The sequence below is a fragment of the Toxotes jaculatrix genome, chromosome 4 (assembly GCF_017976425.1).
Source record: "Toxotes jaculatrix isolate fToxJac2 chromosome 4, fToxJac2.pri, whole genome shotgun sequence".
Taxonomy (NCBI): Eukaryota; Metazoa; Chordata; class Actinopteri; family Toxotidae; genus Toxotes; species Toxotes jaculatrix.
Window position 1 is genome coordinate 14,777,243 of NC_054397.1, and position 20,644 is coordinate 14,797,886.

The 20,644-nt window shown below is 40.4% G+C and overlaps 2 protein-coding genes across 3 annotated transcripts; both read left to right on the forward strand.

The window, feature by feature from the left end:
* Window positions 1-791: 791 nt before the first annotated feature.
* On the forward strand, window positions 792-5,040 carry LOC121180843 (transcription factor Sox-10-like). Its single transcript, XM_041036507.1, has 4 exons — window positions 792-900; window positions 1,303-1,982; window positions 2,396-2,667; window positions 2,830-5,040. Exons 2-4 carry the CDS (start codon window positions 1,540-1,542, stop codon window positions 3,615-3,617), a joined length of 1,503 nt encoding a protein of 500 aa, XP_040892441.1. The 5' UTR covers window positions 792-900; window positions 1,303-1,539; the 3' UTR covers window positions 3,618-5,040.
* Window positions 5,041-7,843: 2,803 nt separating this feature from the next.
* rnaseh2a (ribonuclease H2, subunit A) lies at window positions 7,844-11,610 on the forward strand. 2 transcript variants are annotated; one of them, XM_041036407.1, is made up of 9 exons: window positions 7,844-7,902; window positions 8,469-8,655; window positions 8,784-8,855; window positions 9,060-9,186; window positions 9,272-9,359; window positions 9,448-9,585; window positions 10,144-10,231; window positions 10,397-10,520; window positions 11,245-11,610. In XM_041036407.1, the coding sequence occupies exons 2-9, from the start codon at window positions 8,529-8,531 to the stop codon at window positions 11,405-11,407; spliced, it is 927 nt and encodes a 308-aa protein (XP_040892341.1). In that variant the 5' UTR covers window positions 7,844-7,902; window positions 8,469-8,528; the 3' UTR covers window positions 11,408-11,610. The 2 variants fall into 2 exon arrangements, with proteins under 2 accessions (XP_040892341.1, XP_040892342.1); XM_041036408.1 differs by having other exon boundaries at window positions 7,848-7,902; window positions 8,527-8,655.
* The last annotated feature ends 9,034 nt before the right edge of the window (window positions 11,611-20,644 follow it).

A 20,644-nucleotide genomic window follows, 5' to 3' on the forward strand; every position in this document is an offset into this window, starting at 1 on the left:
AAACCTAAACGGTTTATTTAGACAGAAAGACCCATAACTTTATAATCAAAAGATCTAACGTTGTTGCTAACTTTTTTAAATATTAGTTTTGCAGACCACCGTTTACTGTAATGAGAATGTCCCGCATAACAGTACTACATATTACTTTTTTTGTAACAATCGATTATTCCATGGTAACAGATGGAAGCATAATGCTGGGTTAATTAGCTTTATAATATTATTGATCCCTGACCAACATATAAATAATCACACAAAAACACCCCCACCCCCCCCCCCCCCACCCCCTTTTTTTTTTTTTTTTAATGAGGAATGTAGCTGAAAATTGTGTGTTATTCCCTGTATCAAACTGAATCTGGTTGAATCACAGCTAAACTTTACAATTCATTGGACTTTTTCTTTCTTTCTTTCTTTCTTTCTTTTTTTTTTTTTTTTTTTTTTTGAGGAACGCCACCGCAGGAGGCAATAACTCTCCTCATGATTGTTTATTTGTTTGATATAACATGTCAACACGTCCAACAAACCTGGCCTTCTCCTGCCTCTAAATGGGCGCACTGTAGAGTCATTTAAGCCACTCCGACGTAAAATCTCACCTCTTCTCTGCTGGATATGTCGCAGTGACGGACAGACGGGCATTAGCAGTGTGTCGCTCCTGTCCAATCGGAGGACCGCGGGATAATTACAGGACCAATCGTAGCGCGGCGTGGTGCCGGGGGGCGGGGCTTACGTGCTGGAATTTTGCCTCTCTGGGAATGTTTTCCACTTTCAATCACTTCGTTTTTTTTCTCCCGGTCCTTCTCACAAGGCGCTCTTTAAGCTCCGGTGTTGCCACACAGAGCAGCCATTCATCGGCTCTACAGTCAGCCACACACTCCCATGTTGAACCACTGGACATCTAAATTGGTAAGTTATGTAATTTTTTAAAACAAAATTTCTAGGATAGAAGGCTATATTTCATATCAGTATTTATGTGCCAGCTGTATTCTTCTTATTTTTTTACTAAAAAGATTCTTTCAGTAAAATTACATTACGTTTCTTGAAGCGGTTCTTTCGTTCAAACAGCATTATTATTATGATTATGATTATGATTATTATTATTGCTGTTGTTGTTGTTGTTGTTATTGTTATTAACCCGAGATGCAGTTTAGACCGTCATATGGTCACATTTAGTCCTCTAAAAATCCCAACCTGTTGAGCTTGAAATAAACCGAGGCATTTTTGTTTCACAACAAAACTAAAATTATAATCAACTCATGGACTTTATTGGTGCTAAATTGTTTCTGTTACACTACATGTGATTTTTAGGTGTAGCGGCTTTTGCTGAGAAGGATTTCTAGCCGACGGTGGAAAGGATTTGGACACTTTTACGCAGCAGTATGGCATTGCCAGAGAAGAGTGAGCAATAACTGGGATCTTCGCAGACTCCAAACGTCTTTATCAATTAAAACGATTTAATTGCACTAAATAGTTCGGACTCTTTCTAAAATAAATTTAACATTCGAGGGTTGTCTTGTCATTAGTTGAAAGTAAGAAAATAAAAATATGTCGGGAGAGGAGCACAGCCTGTCCGAGGCGGAGCTGAGTCCTGGTGGGTCAGACGATGGTCACTCACTGTCACCGACTCAACCCGGAGCGCCACCCGGCCAGGACTCACCTTTGACCGTGCCGCCGCAGCAGCTGACCGCGCTCTGTGTCGCGGATGGCAGCGGGGACGATGGAGGCAGATCCAGAGGTAAATCGGAGGAAGAGGACGATCGCTTCCCGATCGGTATAAGGGAGGCGGTCAGTCAGGTGCTGGACGGATATGACTGGACACTCGTGCCTATGCCTGTGCGCGTAAACAACGGAAACAAAGCAAAACCCCACGTCAAGAGGCCCATGAACGCATTCATGGTGTGGGCTCAAGCGGCGAGGAGGAAACTAGCTGACCAGTACCCCCACCTGCACAACGCGGAACTCAGCAAGACCCTGGGCAAACTGTGGAGGTTTGTATGGAGAGGCGCTGTCCCAGAAAAGAACAGTGTGGCCATACAGTGGCACATTTCCTGTGCAGCCTGTGCGTAAAATAGGCTATTTGAAGGGATGTATAGACTAAAGTCAAACGTAGAAGTGGGCGAATTATAAGATCAAACTGGTGATTGTTACAAAGAAAAACACGCGGTGTTTTTATGTTGTGCTCCTTAAAAATGCTGCACACTATACGGCGTGTACTCGAAACCTATACCTAGATTCATACGAGCCAAACGGCGAATTGTCCCTCGCCATCCTTGTTTTTTAACCATGACGCACAGCATCAATTACAGCAACATAATTTTCAGACATATTCGAAGAAAATAGTTTCCCAATAACCGAGAAGGCCTGTAAGACTAAATCACTCCTTGTTTTTTTCTCCCCCCAGGCTGCTGAACGAGAGCGACAAGAGGCCATTCATCGAGGAGGCGGAGAGGCTGAGGAAACAGCACAAGAAGGACTACCCGGAGTACAAGTACCAGCCCCGGAGACGCAAAAACGGCAAACTAACGCCTGCTAGTGAGTCCGATAGCCAGGGGGAAGGGGAGGCCAGCCACTCCCAGTCACATTACAAGACCTTACATTTGGAGCATAATGGTGGGGCTGGGTCTCCCCTGGGTGACCTGCACCACCACCACCATCACCACCACCATCCTGCTGGTAGGTGGTTCTGTATACAACATTTGTATTTTGACATTTCAAGTGATATTTGTTCAAGAACAAATTTTAGCCATTATTCATAAGGAACGCACACAAAAAACTTTCTTGTACCTGATGTGAAAGTTCACCTAACCTTGTTATCTCTTCTCCTCTTTCCCTTAGGTCAGGGTCACAGCCCACCCACACCCCCCACCACCCCAAAGACAGAGCTCCAGTCTGGGAAACTGTCAGATGCCAAGAGGGATGGGGCAGCAGGAGCGGCCGGAGGATCAGGAGGGTCCAGGGGAGCCCTCGGGGTGGGAGCTGAAGGTGCATCCGGCGGTCCCTCATCATCAGGTGCCAAACCCCACATCGACTTTGGCACCATGGACATCGGCGAGATCAGCCATGAGGTGATGTCCAACATCGAGCCATTCGATGTAAATGAGTTTGACCAGTACCTCCCTCCAAATGGCCACCCGCAGAGTGGAACTGGGGCCCCCGCAGCTGGATCCTCAGCCTCATCTTATGCTTATGCCCTGGCTGCTGCTAGTGGGCACTCCGCCTGGCTCTCCAAACAGCAGCAGCAGCCTCAGGCCTCACCGTCTTCCTCTGACCCCTCCAAGGCCCAGATCAAGAGCGAATCTGCATCTGGGAGCCACTACGCTGAGGCCTCGTCCTCTCCCTCCTCAGGCACCCATGTCACCTACACCCCGCTCAGCCTCCCTCACTATGGCTCCGCTTTCCCCTCACTGGCCTCCAGAGCTCAGTTTGAGTATGGAGAGCACCAGGCCCCAGGGGCGTATTACGCCCACTCCAGTCAGGCCCCAGGGCTATACTCAGCCTTCTCCTACATGGGCCCTACACAGAGGCCTCTGTACACTACCATAGGAGACCCCTCCAGCGTGGCCCCCTCTCACAGCCCCACACACTGGGAGCAGCCTGTTTACACCACACTCACAAGACCTTGAGGGAGACCAGCTGAGCAGAGGGAAATATGGGAAGCGTGTGAGTGGATCTGTGTGTCTGTGTGCGGAAATCTGTGAGGGTGTGATTGTGTACGTGTGTGTGTGTGTCTATGCCATATTGATGTTATATTAGAGGTTTTTACTTTTTTAGCCAATATAATGCAAGACGCATCCATGGGGGCCTTACACAGTTTTAAAAAAGAAAAAAAAAACAACAGCCACAAACTCACACAGTATAAAGTGTGAATCATGGGTCAACAGCCAATCAAAAAATAAATAAACCTTAACAAACGTGTGCCATCATAAATATATGAGTTGGGATGTACAGCAAGTGTGTATACAAGAGGTAGACAAGTGAGAGAGACACTGGGAGTGGACAGATGTTGATGAGTGACTCTGATTTGACCCAAAAGTGATGGGTTTAGACTGACATAATCAGATTTTATTAACCAAACTAAAGGATGTTTTTGTTGTTGTTGTGTTATTTTATATGAGTAGTAAGTTTATTGTCATTGTTGATATCCTACGGTGTAACATTATTGTGACTGATTTAATATTACACTTATACATCTGCACCACTGCTTTGGGAGAAAGCATGTTTCCTGGGGTTGTTTCTTTGTGGCCAGAAAAGTATAGTTGCAACCTTCTTCCTTTGTAGATAGCACAGTCTGAATTCCTGTCCTTTCTTTACATGGACTACACTCAACTGAACAATTGAGCATTTAAGGGGAAAATAGGAAAAAGAGAGGGAAAGAGAGCTCTTAAAGATGTATTTCAGCTTATCGCTCAGTCTTGGACACTTACCTCAATTCTATTCATTTTGTGCCAGTAGCAAAGGAGGAGAACGAACCTGGATACCTGATCGACGGAAGGTATTCAAAATTTAAGAACCTTAAACCTCCACCTCATTCGTCTTTTTTTTTTTTTTTTGCTTTCTAAGTGCCTAACATTTTGCTGATTCGCATCTGATTTATCCAATAACTGAGTTAAAATCTATAAGTACAAAGTCTCAACCAAACCTCTCGAGATAATTGGCCAGCTTTGGGTCCTACTTAAGGATTAGAATCACATGTACGACTGTTCTGCGCTGCATGTAGGCCAAAAGCATGTTTTCGTTTTCCTATGTTGTGCATAAATAGCCCTCTTCCTCTTCAGCAATGTGAATAATGGTCATTACCACAAGCTTCACCTTTATTAAGTGATGCATACTTTATCATTTTATACTGACCCTCTTACCATTAGTTATTATTTTTGTGTAAGTAATAATGCATTGTGTGTCACACTTTTGCTTCTTCCATTTTGTATAATTCTGGATAGTTTTGTAAAGTGTTTGCTATACATCCACTTGAGTATTTTGCTTCCTTACAAGAAAAGCAATGTTGAAATATTATTGTTGTCATTTATTAAATCAATTTATTTATAGAAATCCAGTGTAAGATTGTTATTTTATGCGGCAGTGCTGGTTTGGAGATAACATGTGGTGCAGTTAGTAAGTGAAGGGTAAAAAAAATTAAATTAAATTAAAAACGCTGCTGACGTGTGAACTGCAATAACAGCACAATCAGAGCCCCACCAACCTAAGCTGTTTAGTGTGTTTGTGTGTTGTAGGCTAAAATTGACTACTAATTCCCCACATTTAATCGGCTGGGGACTGCGTGTTACTGAGAAAGACAAAGACAGCCATTCAGCAAGGGAGAGGGACAGAAAGAGAGAGACGGGGTGGGTGTAAAGAGCCAGAGGCAAGGCCAATTTCAGCTCAGTAACCAGTGTACACTTGGACTTTTGTACATGGCTCTCCTTTCACTCTGCCCTCTCCTCTCCACCTGAGGTTGCCTCCCTGCCTCCACATTCAGCTGCAGTTAAGGCCCATCCAGAGGGCATCCAAAAAACTAAATGTCACATTCATTGTACCGACATTGTGTTTGAGGGTGATGTAAAACAATGATGTTTGTGGAGGCAGTGGGATGTTACAATATAAGAGGTGACAATATTCGGGGGTGTAGAAGGTGAAATTGATTTGGGAGGGAAACTGAAAGTATTCTCAGGGCTAAGGAAAAGTGATGTAGATTACTAATGGAAGAAAAAACATAAAAAAAAAAACCTTAAATACACAGACCACATTTAGTTAAGGAGTCTAAACTATTGTGGCTCTCCAATAAAATTAAATTCATCAAAACATCCATTTGGGATCCTCAGATAGATTTTTTTTATCAATACATTTTGGGTGGGAAAAAAATAAAGATAAAGTTAAATCAATAGAAAGTAGCCTATACTTGACTGATATGGCCTCAGCTATAGTCCTTCTTGGTCATATACCAGGGCAATGTGCATTTCTAGATTTTTACCCCTTTTTATCACTTTTGTGATGTGTAATGTAAACATAATGTGTTAAGTTGTAACTAATTAACTGTTACTATAATTCTCCCCTTTGTAGGTAAGAATGTTTTGACACATTTGCCATAGGAGGACCCATGAAAATGTCAAACTTGGCCAAATCTGGCACATGTTCATTTTAATAAATGTTGATTAATGTGCATTAATTTATCATCCCTAATAAATAAATACAATACAGTATTTCAATTTTATGCTACTTCTTACTTGTACGCCGCTTCACTTCCGAGGCAAGTGTCGTACTTTTTACTCCGCTACATTATTTCTCATGAAAGATGAAGCATTTTCCATTGTACGTATGCCTGTATAAAATAGCTCAAATGAACATAAACATGCCGATTAAACATTAATGGATTACTAATAATAATAATTCAATCATACACCAAAATATGACACTCTTAAAGGTGACTGTCTGTGAACTAATTACTTTTACTTTTGATGCTCTCACTTAATTTTGCTGGTTAAGTATGTGTCCTAGTGCTCAGTGGGGGAATGTAACAAAGTATATTTATTCAGTTACTGTACTTTGAGGTACTTTTACTTTACTTGAGTCTTGGATGGAACTTTCTACTTCATCTCCACAACATTTCAGAGGAAAATATTGTACTTTTACTGCAATCATTTGATAACTTCAAATTTGAAATAAAAAACACACAAGGAGCTTATGAAGATGAGTTTTTCACTATTTTCAGAATTATAACACACCTGACAGTCAAGCAATCAACAGAACAGTAACTCAGGAGATTAATCCACAATGAAAGTTGCAGTTCTCTGAAAACTGGCTAAAAATTAGCTCCATTTAAACCAAGTACAATGGTTAAAAGCTGTTTCCACATAAGCAGTAATAAGTTAATGATAGAATATATGATAGTATTACACATAACAGTATCCACTCTATCAGTACTTTTACTTTTGATGTTTTTTAGCACACTTTCCTGGTTATGCATATGCTTTTACTTAAGTAACATTTTCAAAGCAGGACATTTACTTGTAACAGAGCATTTTTGTAGTGTGGTACTTGTACTTTTACTTAAGTAAAGGACTTTTCCTTTGAGGATTTGATCATTTTACTTCACTTTGCTTGTTATCAGATTAAATCACATCACTGAGATGATATTCACTGAATATACCAATAACTGTATGAGAGCTACAGAAGCTTAAATGAGCGCAGGCAGGAAAAATCAAACAAAATATTGTGAAGTCAAAAACAGGACAGAAATCAATGGCGGTTCTACATTGAACTACTCCCTGGGCGACTCCTCTCTGCTTGAGCCACAGTGACTGCCAGAGTAAGTGTGATCCTGAGAGCAGGATTATCAGAAAAACAAAACCATGCAGGAATAATAGGCCTGTATTTATAATATGAATGAAGAAAGTCGAGGTGACTTTAGCCCACTAATTCCATTAGAGTACTGGATCCCCCCCCCCTCCGTCCGTTCTGTTTGGGAGAGACCCAGAGGTGAACTGCACCCCCCTCCTCTTTCCCCTCCTCACACAGCTTCTGAGCACGGCACCCTCTCAGCAAGCAAGAACACCTGCAGGGGGCACCAATTTGCCAAATCCCCACACAGTAATATGATAGATAATAGAAAACTGCTTTATTATTATTGTTATTGTTATTGTTATTAATAACAATAATAATAATAACTGTTTATGAGTTTTAATTAAGAAATAACAGCTTTTCTACAGTTTTGGGACTCAGTCGGTTTCTTCTTTTACAAACTATTTCCCCAGCCTTGGAAAAAACCCGTTCCGGTGGCACAGATGTGGCACACAATTTCCAGGTCAGACTCCAGACCATGTGGTGGCGGTAATGCGCCTAAATCTTTAGATAAGACGAAGAAGACGTTCTTCCTGGGGCGCCAAACCAAGCTGCTAGAAGTCACAGTTTAAATAGGTAAGATTTAGCTTTTGTGCGCTTTATCGCGAAATGTTCTGCCCACATGTTTTCTCTGAACAACCTGAACTCCTCATTTAAACCGAGAACATGTGCGTATTGCGGTTTTAAAAAGTGCTGAACCGCGTCCACAGTGTGTAGCTTTTAGCTAGAGCGTCAAAACAGTGCAGGAGCTACACAACATACGTGAGTGTTTGTGTGTCATTTGCGCAGCTCACATGACAGGAGGTTGTAGTAAACCCACGAAACGCAATAACATCACCTTGTTTCACACAGTTGAAAGCAAATTACATATTTAGGCGATTTTTTAAGCGAATACAACCCCTGCAGTAAAACCGACACTAACATTTTCACTGCTACTTTTTATGTTATGAACCTAAAAACGTAGAAGAAGATCAGGAAAAACAGTAATTGTGGCTTCTGGCCACTCTGCAAAGTCAGTACAGTGGTCACAGCTTTTAGTAGCAGCTCATAGTCCGTCTGTAGGATTTTTAGACTCTACCTAGCAGGTCTGAGATATTTTTGGGCTGTACGCACAACATGTTTAAGATCTATGCTGTGTTCAGGTCAGGGGACCGTGAGGCCTGCTCCAAAAGCTTCTACCTGAGTGTCTTGTGCCAGCAGACATGGATCTCAGTCCCTTTGAAACGGACAACTCTGTCAGCTGCCGGCTAGTCTCTCAGATCCCTGATGTCTGCAAGATAGAGGACTGTTGTTTGGGCATCGACGAGGCTGGCAGGGGGCCTGTGCTGGGTATGATGTTGAGATAACGATTTGATTTACTGTCATTTGTTGTTGCAGTGAGTTCACAGTGAGTCATGTGGTGTACATACTTAGACTGTTTTGGTTTTCTTTTCTTTTTATTTATTTTTTTGATCCAGGACCCATGGTGTATGGAATATGCTTCTGTCCAGTTTCCAAAAAGGAGGAGCTGAAGGGCTTGAAAGTGGCAGGTAATCCTGTTGGCCCGCCTGTGGTGATTTGAACAGGACTGTGCACAGGCCTTCCTCAACGTGATTTATTTTTAACCCGTTAATCTTCCAAAAGAACTTGGGTTATTACGTAAACTTAGCCTGTAATTTGCTCGGTGGCATATTGGTAAGTGAAATCTCTTCACTGCATCCTTAAATTGGTTAATTTTATCATGCCTTTACCAGATTCAAAGACCCTAACAGAAGCAGAAAGAGAGAACCTTTTCCAAAAACTGGATGAAGCCAGAAATTATGTGGGCTGGGCACTGCAGATTCTCTCCCCCAACACCATCTCTACCAGCATGTTACAGAGGTATTTGGCACATACAGCATCATTCACACGGAGGCCTGTTACTTAACTTCACTCACACTAACATAGTCTTTGGTTTTGCTTCAAGGACAAAATACAACCTGAACGCTCTTTCACATGATACAGCGATCGGTTTAGTACAGTATGCCTTGGACAGTGGAGTGCAGCTCAAAGAGGTAAAACAACTTAAATTAGTATACATGTGCTCATCTGATGTTTTATTGTATTGTGTAAATCTTCTTTTTGACTGTGTCTATGTGGAAGGTTTATGTGGACACAGTCGGCCCAGCAGAGAAGTATGAAGAGAAACTCTCCCAGCGGTTCCCAGGTATCGACGTGACTGTGAGGCCAAAGGCTGACTCTCTCTTCCCCATCGTCAGTGCAGCCAGTATCTGCGCGAAGGTTAGAGAAGACCTTCAAGATGCTACCTAAGCCTCTTTAGTCTTTCCTATTCACTTCCTTAACTCCTTTGTCTCCAGTGAAATAAAATGATTTTATGAATGGTGGCAATAGTATAGCAAATGTTTGTTCACTTTCACACCTCTTCACCTTCAGGTGAGGGAAGGAAATTTATGACAAGCAACGAATAATACAAAATCAGTTCCTCTTCTAATAAAGGTCGTAGAGTTTTACACTTTCATGTTTTTGTTTCATGGTTGGAGTGGTTTTCTAAAGCCAGTTTTCCACAGTGAAACTCTAATGTAAGTCCATGAGCTCCTTGAGCTCAAACTCCTCTTGTCAGAGCAGGAGGAGTTTGAGTTTTTTAATCAGCTGTGAGCAGATTGAATCCTTAGCAACAGTAAATAACTGAGTGCATGTGTGGATTTCCTGATCGCTTCAGTGGCCTTAATTTAAAATTATGGACTTTGTGTTTGTGCCACTGAAAACCTTAATGTCCATATTTTAAGGTCTGTTCAGATTTGGTCAGCGGCTGTGCTTATGTTGTGTGGTCATTTTCAGGTTGCCAGGGATCGTGTTGTAAAAGGCTGGAACTTTACCGAAGACCTGGGAGAGGTGGATACAGATTATGGCTCAGGATACCCAAATGGTAACAGAAACGATCAACTGTTGTAATCTTCTAATAATGACAGCCAATGTTTGAGAAACACTAGTTAAATGTACTGACAAAAATCAGCATGACTGCGCCACTTTGAAAGTGATTGATGCATGTAGATAAACTGTCACTGAGACCAACTTTTTCATGTGTTCTTAGATCCCAAGACTAAAGCGTGGCTGCTGAAGTACCTGGACCCAGTGTTTGGTTACCCTCAGTTTGTTCGATTTAGCTGGAGCACAGCCCAAACCCTGATGGACAGCAAGGCGGTGACTGTCCACTGGTAAAGATCCTTCAAACTTGATTTTGACCAGCAGTTGCAAGAGTTACCTGCACATCCTGTAATAAAATTTTGGGGTTCTTGGAGACTTCTCTTTGCATCAGACCGTTTGCTGTTTGGCTGAATTTATGAGATAAATTGGCATTCGTTTGAAATCTGCACCGCTTGTAGATGATTTTCCTCACAGTGAAATTATTTATTTCAAATAGCTTGAGGTTCTTCTTAAACCCCTTGCCAGACTCATAGGCATCTCCAATGCGTGAAGGCCTTAGAGAGCCCTTCAGATCTTGGCATGATGACACCACACCCTAGATGCCAAAAGTTTAAATGAGACAAGTTCCACCTGCTCTCCCAAAGGATTTTCTAATGATGTGATTTTTTTACTCTACTTTTTTTCATGTGACTGATCTTCTTGTTTTTCTAAGTTCTGAAACTGACTGCAAAATGTCAGTTTTGTGCGTCATTCCTTTGAGTTTATCATCCTGCACTGTTTCAAAGAGGATCAAATGTCTGCTTGTTTAGATATGTTGAAAAAGTCAACAGTTTCCATGGGGTGTACTTATTTTTTCACATGACTGTAAGAATACTTACATGTGTTAGTGTGTGAAACCCACAACCCCTTTGATTTCCTCACTTAATGTCAAATGTGCAAATCATTTTACCTCAGGAGACGAGCACTTACCACAGTGTAAAAAAATCAGTCTTGTTTTGTTAAATTTGCCCTCAGGGATGATGACGACGAGGATGGGGAGAAGGCGGCACATCGGCAACACAACAGGTCCATGTTGTCCTACTTCAGTGCTTCAGCTGGAGGTAACGACCAGAACCCAAACCACCAGACACACCGCTTCCTCACTGAGCGGAGGCTGAAGAGCCTCGACACGCTCTGAAGACATTAGAGGACATGCACATACGCACTGGAAATCATAAGCTCATTGTGAGCTCTTCATATAAAACTAAGAAGTTTAGTTTAGGTACAGATGTGCATGGCCTTGGATGAAACCTTGCTGGCATCTAATGTTTGTATCACTGTTGCGAACTTGGATTTTGTTTGTTTGTACCTGTTTTTTTAATACATAAAAATAATGTTTAAAACTCATGTTTTGCCTTTTTGAGAACCCTTGTTTTAAGACCTTGCCAAAGAAGCAGCAAGACATTGCTGGAAAGTTGCAGTCTTTAATGGCAATACTGTCCTCTGGTGGCAGCATGACAAAATACACCAGGCTTTTGAAAAGGATCCTCAGAGCTTCACATGAACCAGTATCAAGTACAACCACATTCTGATGACTGACATGGACAAATCTGCCACAATCTGACAACTGCAGAATGTTCCACAGACACTGAAATCTATTCTATATATTAATTCTATATAGTACACACTACATATAAATTGTCATGTACAATGTACTGTTTTAGCAGTTAGTATATTTTTAAAAAATCAACATACTTTATAATAAGAAATGGCGCAGTACGTTCAACGTTAGACGTCCTTTAAGCTGCGTCTTTGGGAAGTTGCTACAAGGTAAACTTTACGAACAGAAAACAAAATGTCATAAGATTTATTTTTGTTTTCCGCATTTTCTTTGGGACCTCTTTCACCACCACCTACAAAATTTTCCCTACTGTGAGCAGCTCCTCCAGTCTCTTTGTGCACTGCAATAGTCTTCATCAACAGCACCCTCAAAAATCAACTGTATTTAGTGCACTTATTGTCTTTGATTTCACTTAATTCCATCACTTTTCCTTTGTGAACACACGGTATACTAAAAACCTGTTCAGAATTGGTACATAATTAGTATGTGTCCTCATATATCACATTTTTAAGGCTACAATACTGGACTTACACCAAAACACTCAATGAATTCATAATATATAATTATAATTTATAGAGGCATTAGGACTGGGTATAGTACAATACTTACAAGTACAAGTTTAAGTACAAATACCAAAGCGATACATTTTTTTTAAAAAGTGCCTTGGGTAGAGGAATGTGAGCATGTACTGTCTACAGAATCAGTTGTTTTCTTCATTTATCAAAAGAGGATTAACTTGTCCAATGTCTAAAAACAAGCAGCCATCCTGAGGTGTTTGCCAAACGCTTGTCTTCTTAGAAACACAGCAGTAACAGTCAATGCTCTTCGCCTGTTGTTGATCTGTCCCATATCCCATGAGAGCTTCATCCTCTTCTGACTGTCCAGGTTAACACTCTGACACTAAAGAAGCTTCATCCATGACAAAACACGTTTCACATTTTGCTACGGGAACACAAAAGGCAGCTGGCTATGAAGGGGCGTCTGTTATATCTTCATAAAAATAAAATCTTCGTTGACTTGCCCCAATTAGCAAAGGTTGACTAAAAAATAAAGTCATATCCATCCGTCCGCTGTTGCTAGTTGTCGTTGGGTTTGTGTCTGGACTCCTGGATCTTCTTCCCACAGTTCATAGCTAATGTGGAGACTGCAAACGAGGACAGGATCATGATCGAGCTCCCCACAAAATGAGACGAGGCTCCTCTGGGGGTCGCTCTTAGGGCTCTTCTGGGGAAAGTGTCTCTGTCGAAGGCTGCGGTGGCAGTCACTGTCTGGGCCACAGGCTCCATGGTTATGGATGATGCTTAGATGTCAGAAAGCTGAAGGCAAAGTCCACAAGGTGGTTTCAGTGGGTCAGATGCTGGCTCCTCAGAGGGACTGCTGCAACCTCAGTGTGAGGTGTCTGAATTTCTGTCCTCACCGACACGTCACAGGGCTTGATCTGTTATGTCCTGTCTGATCCCTCTCCTGATCCCTACACTTATAGCCTCCCCAGTCTCCTTATCTAATCCCCCTAAGTAACCTGGTCTCCTACTGCGTCAATGGGATTAAAAATAGTTAGCCCATGGCTGCAGAGGACTAAGGTGGCGATCTATTTCAGCTTAAGACTGTCTAATGTAATTCTATTATACCACCCTGCCGTTGTTCCATATGAATGAATGGAGTTGGTTATGGCTTGCTAAGCTTGCTGGCAGTCAATAACTTTGGCCTGTAAACACTTAATTAGGAAAGGGCATAAACATGATTACACTGTACAACACAAGGGAGGCATGAAGTCAGTCATTTCTACAAATCTGCATATGTTAGGTTTAATGCTAAACATGCAAATATTTATCTTCATTTTCATAACTGAAAAGAAAACCAATATGCTTTCTACACATTCTGCATTTTTGTTAGTATTGGAAAATAACAAGCAAGGGCAACATTAAGAGTCTACAGACATGCTAGATGCACTGAGAGGCTGAAATACTAATAAGCAGGTATAATGTTGATATGAAGTTTACCATCTTAGTTTAACATGTTAGCATACTGAAATTTGCTATTTACCAATAAACAAAGTACTGCTGAGGGTGATGAAAAATGTTATTAGTTTTCAGGTATTTGGTCACAGAACCAAAGTATTTGACAAATATGAATTATTACCTGATGATGGCCCCAGATGAAAAGTCAGGGATCATCAAAGTGACTACAGTTCATCCTGCAGGGAGCTTGAGTGTGTGTGTTGGAAAATTTCCTGGCAGTCAATCGAAAAATTGTTGGGACATGTCAATCAAAACCACCAACCTTACATACAAGGTGCTGGCATGACAAAAAAAATAGATAAAAGAGATGAAATATTGCACAAAGCAAGTCAAATGTTCTCAAAAGTGGTTTTGTTAACTAAAAGAAATTATCTTGTTTTTTTCAGACAGTAAGTAAGACAGAGCTGCACATGAGGTGAAGCAGATTAGAACCTACTAATATTTGGCAGCTAAATTGTTTTTCCATTGATCTCGGCCTGTAACTGATAGCAGAGCTGCCAGAATGAGTCACTTCAGACTGTCATCCAAGTCTGCTGTATTTTTCTGAACACATTCTGGCTTTTCCCTTTGATGAGATAAGAGAAGTTGAGCTGTAGCGGCTGAGGAGAAGATCAATCAAAGATCAAGACTGATTCATGAGGAAGAAGATTACGTCTGATTAAGAAACGGTACAGGACAAATATACAGTTCAACTTAATCTTAAAAATTCATGATTAACTGTGAATCCACAGAATTGTTTTCTTATTAAACATCTACACCCAAGGACATAATTTGTCATTAAAGACTTCAATTCTTATTTGTAGTTTAGATTATTTATCTAAATTATATTGATGTAGTTATAAAAAACAAAAAGTATATTGACATTATATCTGTCCTCATTTAGCCAGCAGCAAGACATTTGTTACTAAAATATCTTTGAAGTCTGTATCATCATTCTCCGTTATTTTCCAGTGTTACATATAGCAAACACTGTAGTAGGTAAACAGGAAGATTAACGCTGGATGACATTCAGCATATTGGCACAGACATTAAAGCGATGATTTGAATAGTCGATCAGCGGAAAAGAAACACTTGTTCTGATAATCATTTAAGCTCTCTGTTAAGCTACAAATGTGACAATTTGTTGCTTATCTCTGTTTTATGCCATTAAAACTTTTCGTTCTCGTTAATTTGCACACACACCATGTTGTGATTCTGAGCGTGGTTTTTCCAGTGAGAAAACTGTCACTGTTGAAAAACAATTTGTTGAAAACTTTAATGACACAAGAAATAAGTGGCATTTCCATATATCCTTTACCAAAAAAAAAAAAAATCAATTTGTACTGTGGTCTGTGACATGTACAGTGTTATCAGCCTCATGGAGAGCTGCTTCTTGCCATGACCCAGGTCACATGGGGTCAGCAGGTCTCTAATCTCTGAGGGTGTTACGCGTAGTCCCAGTTTCTTTTCATGGCGTCTCTTTAATTGTGCTAATTGGATTGGACTGGTTCTTATCCACTACTGACACAGAAGGGTTTCATGAATGAATGAATGGTGTCAAATGTTGTGATCGTACAAGATGCTTCAACTATGAGTCAGAGAAATTGACAAGAAAAAAATATTAGTGCCACAGTGGAGAACCGTGGAGAACACACACTTTATTGTACCGCCATATCAATACTATTAGTACAGATATATTAGCTTTCAAACTGTAACAGAGGTGAATGATGAATTCATCCATATATATCAGTTGTTTAATAAAGGTACTGATATTAGGACTGATACTTGTTAAATATTTTGGGGACATAAAAATAGAAATAATGAAAATGGAAATCGAGTGAACAGTAACAACAGCATTTCTACGGCTGTTAGACGAAAAATATAAAATCCAAACTGACGAAATCGTCGTCAGTTTGGATTTTATTTTGTGAAAGTGATAATAAAACAAAGTTGCCATTCAAAATTAATTCTTATTTTTATAGGACTTTCTGCTATTGTCCAAAAAGCTCTAAAAAATAGCAAATACATACATTTGTGAAAGAAACTATTCATTCTAAAAAAAACTGATCATGCTCTGTTCAGTACAAAATCAAAGACATTCTGTACCATCTTATTAAAAGTAACGGATGGTGAAATATAGTTTGTAAATGCCATCATGAGTGTAGGTGACCTTTGAGGATTTCTTCATTAAACTGCAAAAACCTCCACTTGGCATTTCACGTTGGCTCCGTCAGTGATTCTTTAACTTCAGATTTAAAGATCATTCAGCACTTTCCTCGTTAGTCATCACTTTTGTAATTATTAATCATACGACCATCATCACATCTTTTGCTCATTGTCACATAATGTATGTATATTCCCACAGCTTCTGGTCCAAACGGGAGCAGTCTTATCTGTGGATCACCAGTGCTGTCTCTGGTCTTTTCAGACTCTGTTGTAACTGGCCTTCAGATTAAATTATCTTCATCGATATCCCTCAGGAGTCCTGACATTTCTCTTGGACCGCTTAACATATGGTGGCTCATTTTAATTGGAATAGCAGCTCCTTCCCACTTGGGGTCCCTGTTGCCCCAAAATGAAAGCTGGTTTATAAGGTTTTTAAGTTGCAGTAGAACATGCTGATAACATTTTTTGAAGCAGTCTTTGACTTTTTAAATGTATTTTCTCTCTTTTTCATTGGTCACTGGGCCGTCAATATCTGCTGTCAGTTACACTAGAGGGTGTTAGAGAGTGAGAAATTCTGAAGGCATCTTCAGCACTATGGGCAAGTCAATACAGCAGTGTTCAGGGGCTACATAGAAACCATGTAATGCATGCAAAGAACATATAACAGGTGCTGACATGTTATATGAAAACTGGATCTGTACCTCAAATGTGAAGGTGTCACTCCCTGGAAATGACAGTTTCACATGATTTCTGTTTTTGCTTGTTGGTACTTGCATTTCTTCTGTATTCTTTACAATATACATCAAATCTGCCTGCATGTTTTATTTAAGAAAACATTCCTCCTTTGCTAGATGTTATGCCAGGGTACTTCTTTTATTAAAGGTTCACACGTGGATGCTTGTAAGTGTAGAAGTCCAGCAAAACACACTTACATAAATACAAATGTTAATGTTACTCCTAATGTGGCAAAAAATATTGGGCAGCAGCCCTTCATATACTTTTGGTAAAAGTACACATAGTCAACAAGACACAGCAGTGGCCTGACTTAGTGGGAGAAATGGCATAATTTGCATATAGTTACGGTGACTTGATCACAGGCACAAAAGTGACTGCTGTAATTAGATACCGATCCAAGTATTCAATCACACCGGCTTATCTCAAACATAAGAAAATTTATAGTATAATAGTGTCTGAATCTGAAAGGTCTAGAGTTTAGAAAGCCCTGCCGGGGTGTATACACTGAATTTATAAATGGAAAGGGCAAATTACTAATTAAAATTTTGAGCTGATGATGGTCCCAGACAATTATTTTAGGGAGGTAATTAAAAAGTTCAAAAAGAAGATTTATATGTAAAATCTTAGTAAAATTTTAGCAGAATGTTCAACTGAAACCAACTTCTGGTAGAACCACAGTCATCACAGTATGTCCAAGTTTCACATTGGATGAAAAGTACGCAACTGATTACATTAAAAACTTCACTATGACTAATATGAAACACTCAGTTCTTCAATTGAAATGTTTCCATACTTCCACTGTAACATTAACTTGAGATATATATGAACACACTTAACTGATCAAGTTGCATATACATACATTATGTTTCCCTCTTGAACTACTTCCCCTCTTGCCTCCATCTTTGTGGGGTTTATGTATGTATGATGAGGCACCCTTGAGGCCGCTGATTGTATGGTGTTTTATTTAGAGAAGTTCCTTTTCCCAGACTAGGCTTTTAGCACAGCTGTAGTTTGTGACCCACTTTTTCAAGACAGGCAGGGCTAGAAATGAGAAGGTGGGAGCTGAGAGCAGGAAAAAGGAGGTGTAGGGGTTTGTAAGGAATTGGGGGGCAAAGAAAGTGTATCTGTAATAGCTAATGATAATAATAACCAGTTGCACCAGTTTCAGTTAACTTAAAAACTTAACTTGCAGCCCTAATGTGATGAATTCCAATACAACCCAGGACAAAACACCACAAGCTTTGGCCTCAAAATAACCACAAAAATAAATCACCACATCTCCAACATTCACAACACAAAACAGCTACACGTTTCACAAAGATAATATTTATTGCAGGACTGTTCGAGTGGATTGAAATGGATTTTACAAGTGTTTTTTTATTTCATCTTGTGTACTCCTTGTACATCCTAAAAGCACCTGCACACACACTGACGTGATTAATCACTAGGGAAAGACGTTCACGTTACAGTTTGTGTCTGAGGGGAATGCAGACTGCTTTCATCAACCTGCACACTCACAGCAGATTTGAATGCAGACGGAGGCACTTGCAGTCTATGAAGAGATGCGAGCTGACGTGGCTCTTGTGAGACAGGCTTACCGGGACAGGAAATGGGATTGCACAAGCGGCAGGCATATTCCAAATCCCAGCCCTGCCAAGCTTTTGACTGCACAGAGCTGACCCTGTGTGACCTCCCTTGGGAGGCATCCTTTTTGAAAAGGGTGACATCATTTTCGAGAGCACAGAGGAACAGCAAAACGTCTTTGCCTCTGAAAACTGTGCCTTGTACGATCTCTACTCTGCCGCCTCCTCCTCCCCTCCCCGTGTCTCACATCACCTAATGAACAAAAAAGATGTAAAATTCATGTGCCTTCATTAATTATTTAATATTAATAAGAAAAGCAGCATAGGCTAAATGTGCTAGAGAATTCAAGACAAGCTGGTAACTGGGTCACTCCCCGAGACATCATTTTTCACCTGCTGACACCAATGCACATTTATGCTATTGACATATTTTCACCAGTGACCATCTTTGTAATATATAGTTTTGGATAATATCCTGCTGGAGCTCTGGTTCTAGTTTATTCTCATGTTTAATATCCCATCCCAGTGATAATAACAGGAAGTATTCAAATTTCTTATTTGTTTATTTACTTTAAAAAGCTTTAAGGACATATCATCCTTGTAGGTGTAAAAGGTAAGACTGAAAGTTTATTTTTGACCTTGGAAACAGAACTGAAACAAACAGAACAGCTGTGGAGTGAACCTTGATGTGAAAGAGGTTTTCTCACCTAAAAAAAAAAAAATATATATATATATAATAACACCAAAGGACACAGACAGACACAGTGAGTGTAATCACCTCACTCATGTTCTTCATGACTTTTTTAAGCTTAATGCCATCTGGAACGTGCTATAGATTGCCTGTATGAAAAACAAATAGAGAGAAGCTATCAACTACTCTGAACTACTCAACTACTCTGCCCATTGCAGAGTAGTTGGCTTTTCAAAATGTGAAGATTTACTGCTTTTCTTTCTCGTATATGATAGTAAATTGAATATTTTAATGAAGTCGTCACCTTGGGCTTTGATAAATTGTGAAGGGCATTTCTTCTTCCTTTTTTTAAATATTTCATATACCAACCAATTAATCAAAGAAAAAAAATTATGATGATAATCAGCAGATTTAATGATAATGAAAATAATAATTAGTTACCACCCTAGATCCCCCTTTTAATTGAAATGATGTGGCTCTGTTACACCATTAGTTGAGGGACTTATGTGCGGCTGAGAGTGAGAGACTTGAAGTGGTGGTGGGGTGCTGAGGTTGAACTCAGAGTGATCCGTCAGCAGTAAATCCCAGGGTGAGAGGGACTAAAGCCTGCCAGCTCCGTCTGCTCAGAGAGACAGGGAACATTAAGGCCACGATGCTAAAAGCCACTAAGTCTCCCTCTTGTCTCCCTCCGTCCTGGAGCTGGAGCAGGACCAGCTGCTTGGTCTCTTATGTGCCTTTCTCTCCCCACACTGATCCATCCCACCAGCCACCTTTGACCAACATTTCTCTCTCTTTTTTTTTTCTTGTGAGAATGTTTAACAGCGAAACATCATCCTGACAAACGCAGCGCATTGTGTGAACATGGTGATGGACTTTGCCCTTAAAAGGTTTCAGTGTAGTCTGTGATTACTGCTGCTTAGTGGTGGTTTTCCGTTAATGTTGATCAGGCTGTGCATTCCTTTTATTGACGATACAGGCACATCTGTTGGCAGACTCAGTGGGGACAGGACGGTTCACTTGGTGTGAATATTAGACCTGCAGAAAACAGTCACAGTCTGTCTAAAGCACACAAGATGTTTCTCATTAAAATCACCATGGTGGGAATTTGTTCCTGTGCCAGCGTTCATTCATTAACATTTCGATCAGGGATGCAAGTAACTGAAGGGTGAGGAGCTATGAAATGTTATATGGCAGTGAATACCATGTGTGACAGGTGTGAATGTTGAATAATGCATAATGCTTGATGCCATTTTTCATTGGAATAGCAATGAAAGCATGACGGCAGGCTGTGTTGACTGTTAATTCAGTTAGACGACGTCAGTTGCACGAGCCAGACAAATGGAGTAAAGACTTCCTGAAAAAGCACTTTAACTTTGAAGGAACAAAATAGCCCTCTATGCCAACATAATGCAAAAGTGACGGGTCTGTGTTTGAAATTAGGAGTGGATCACAGGGATGAAAACTTCTATCACGATATCCTGTCTTAAGTTTTATATGATAATTTTGATATGGTTGTAAATCAGCTGAAAAATATTTAGCGACTGTTTAAATAATCAAGTTACTGTTTAAGTAATTTCTCAAGCAGTAAATGACAGCTGCTCCCTTATCCGGCTTCTCCATTTGTGAGAATGTCCTGCTTTTC

Coding starts and splice junctions, on each gene's coding strand:
- LOC121180843 (XM_041036507.1), top strand. CDS start 1,540: ATGTCGGGAGAGGAGCACAGCCTGTCCGAGGCGGAGCTGAGTCCTGGT. Junction 1,983..2,395: donor ACCCTGGGCAAACTGTGGAG/GTTTGTATGGAG, acceptor TTCTCCCCCCAG/GCTGCTGAACGAGAGCGACA. Junction 2,668..2,829: donor TCACCACCACCATCCTGCTG/GTAGGTGGTTCT, acceptor TCTTTCCCTTAG/GTCAGGGTCACAGCCCACCC.
- rnaseh2a (XM_041036407.1), top strand. CDS start 8,529: ATGGATCTCAGTCCCTTTGAAACGGACAACTCTGTCAGCTGCCGGCTA. Junction 9,187..9,271: donor TCTACCAGCATGTTACAGAG/GTATTTGGCACA, acceptor TTTTGCTTCAAG/GACAAAATACAACCTGAACG. Junction 10,232..10,396: donor TGGCTCAGGATACCCAAATG/GTAACAGAAACG, acceptor ATGTGTTCTTAG/ATCCCAAGACTAAAGCGTGG.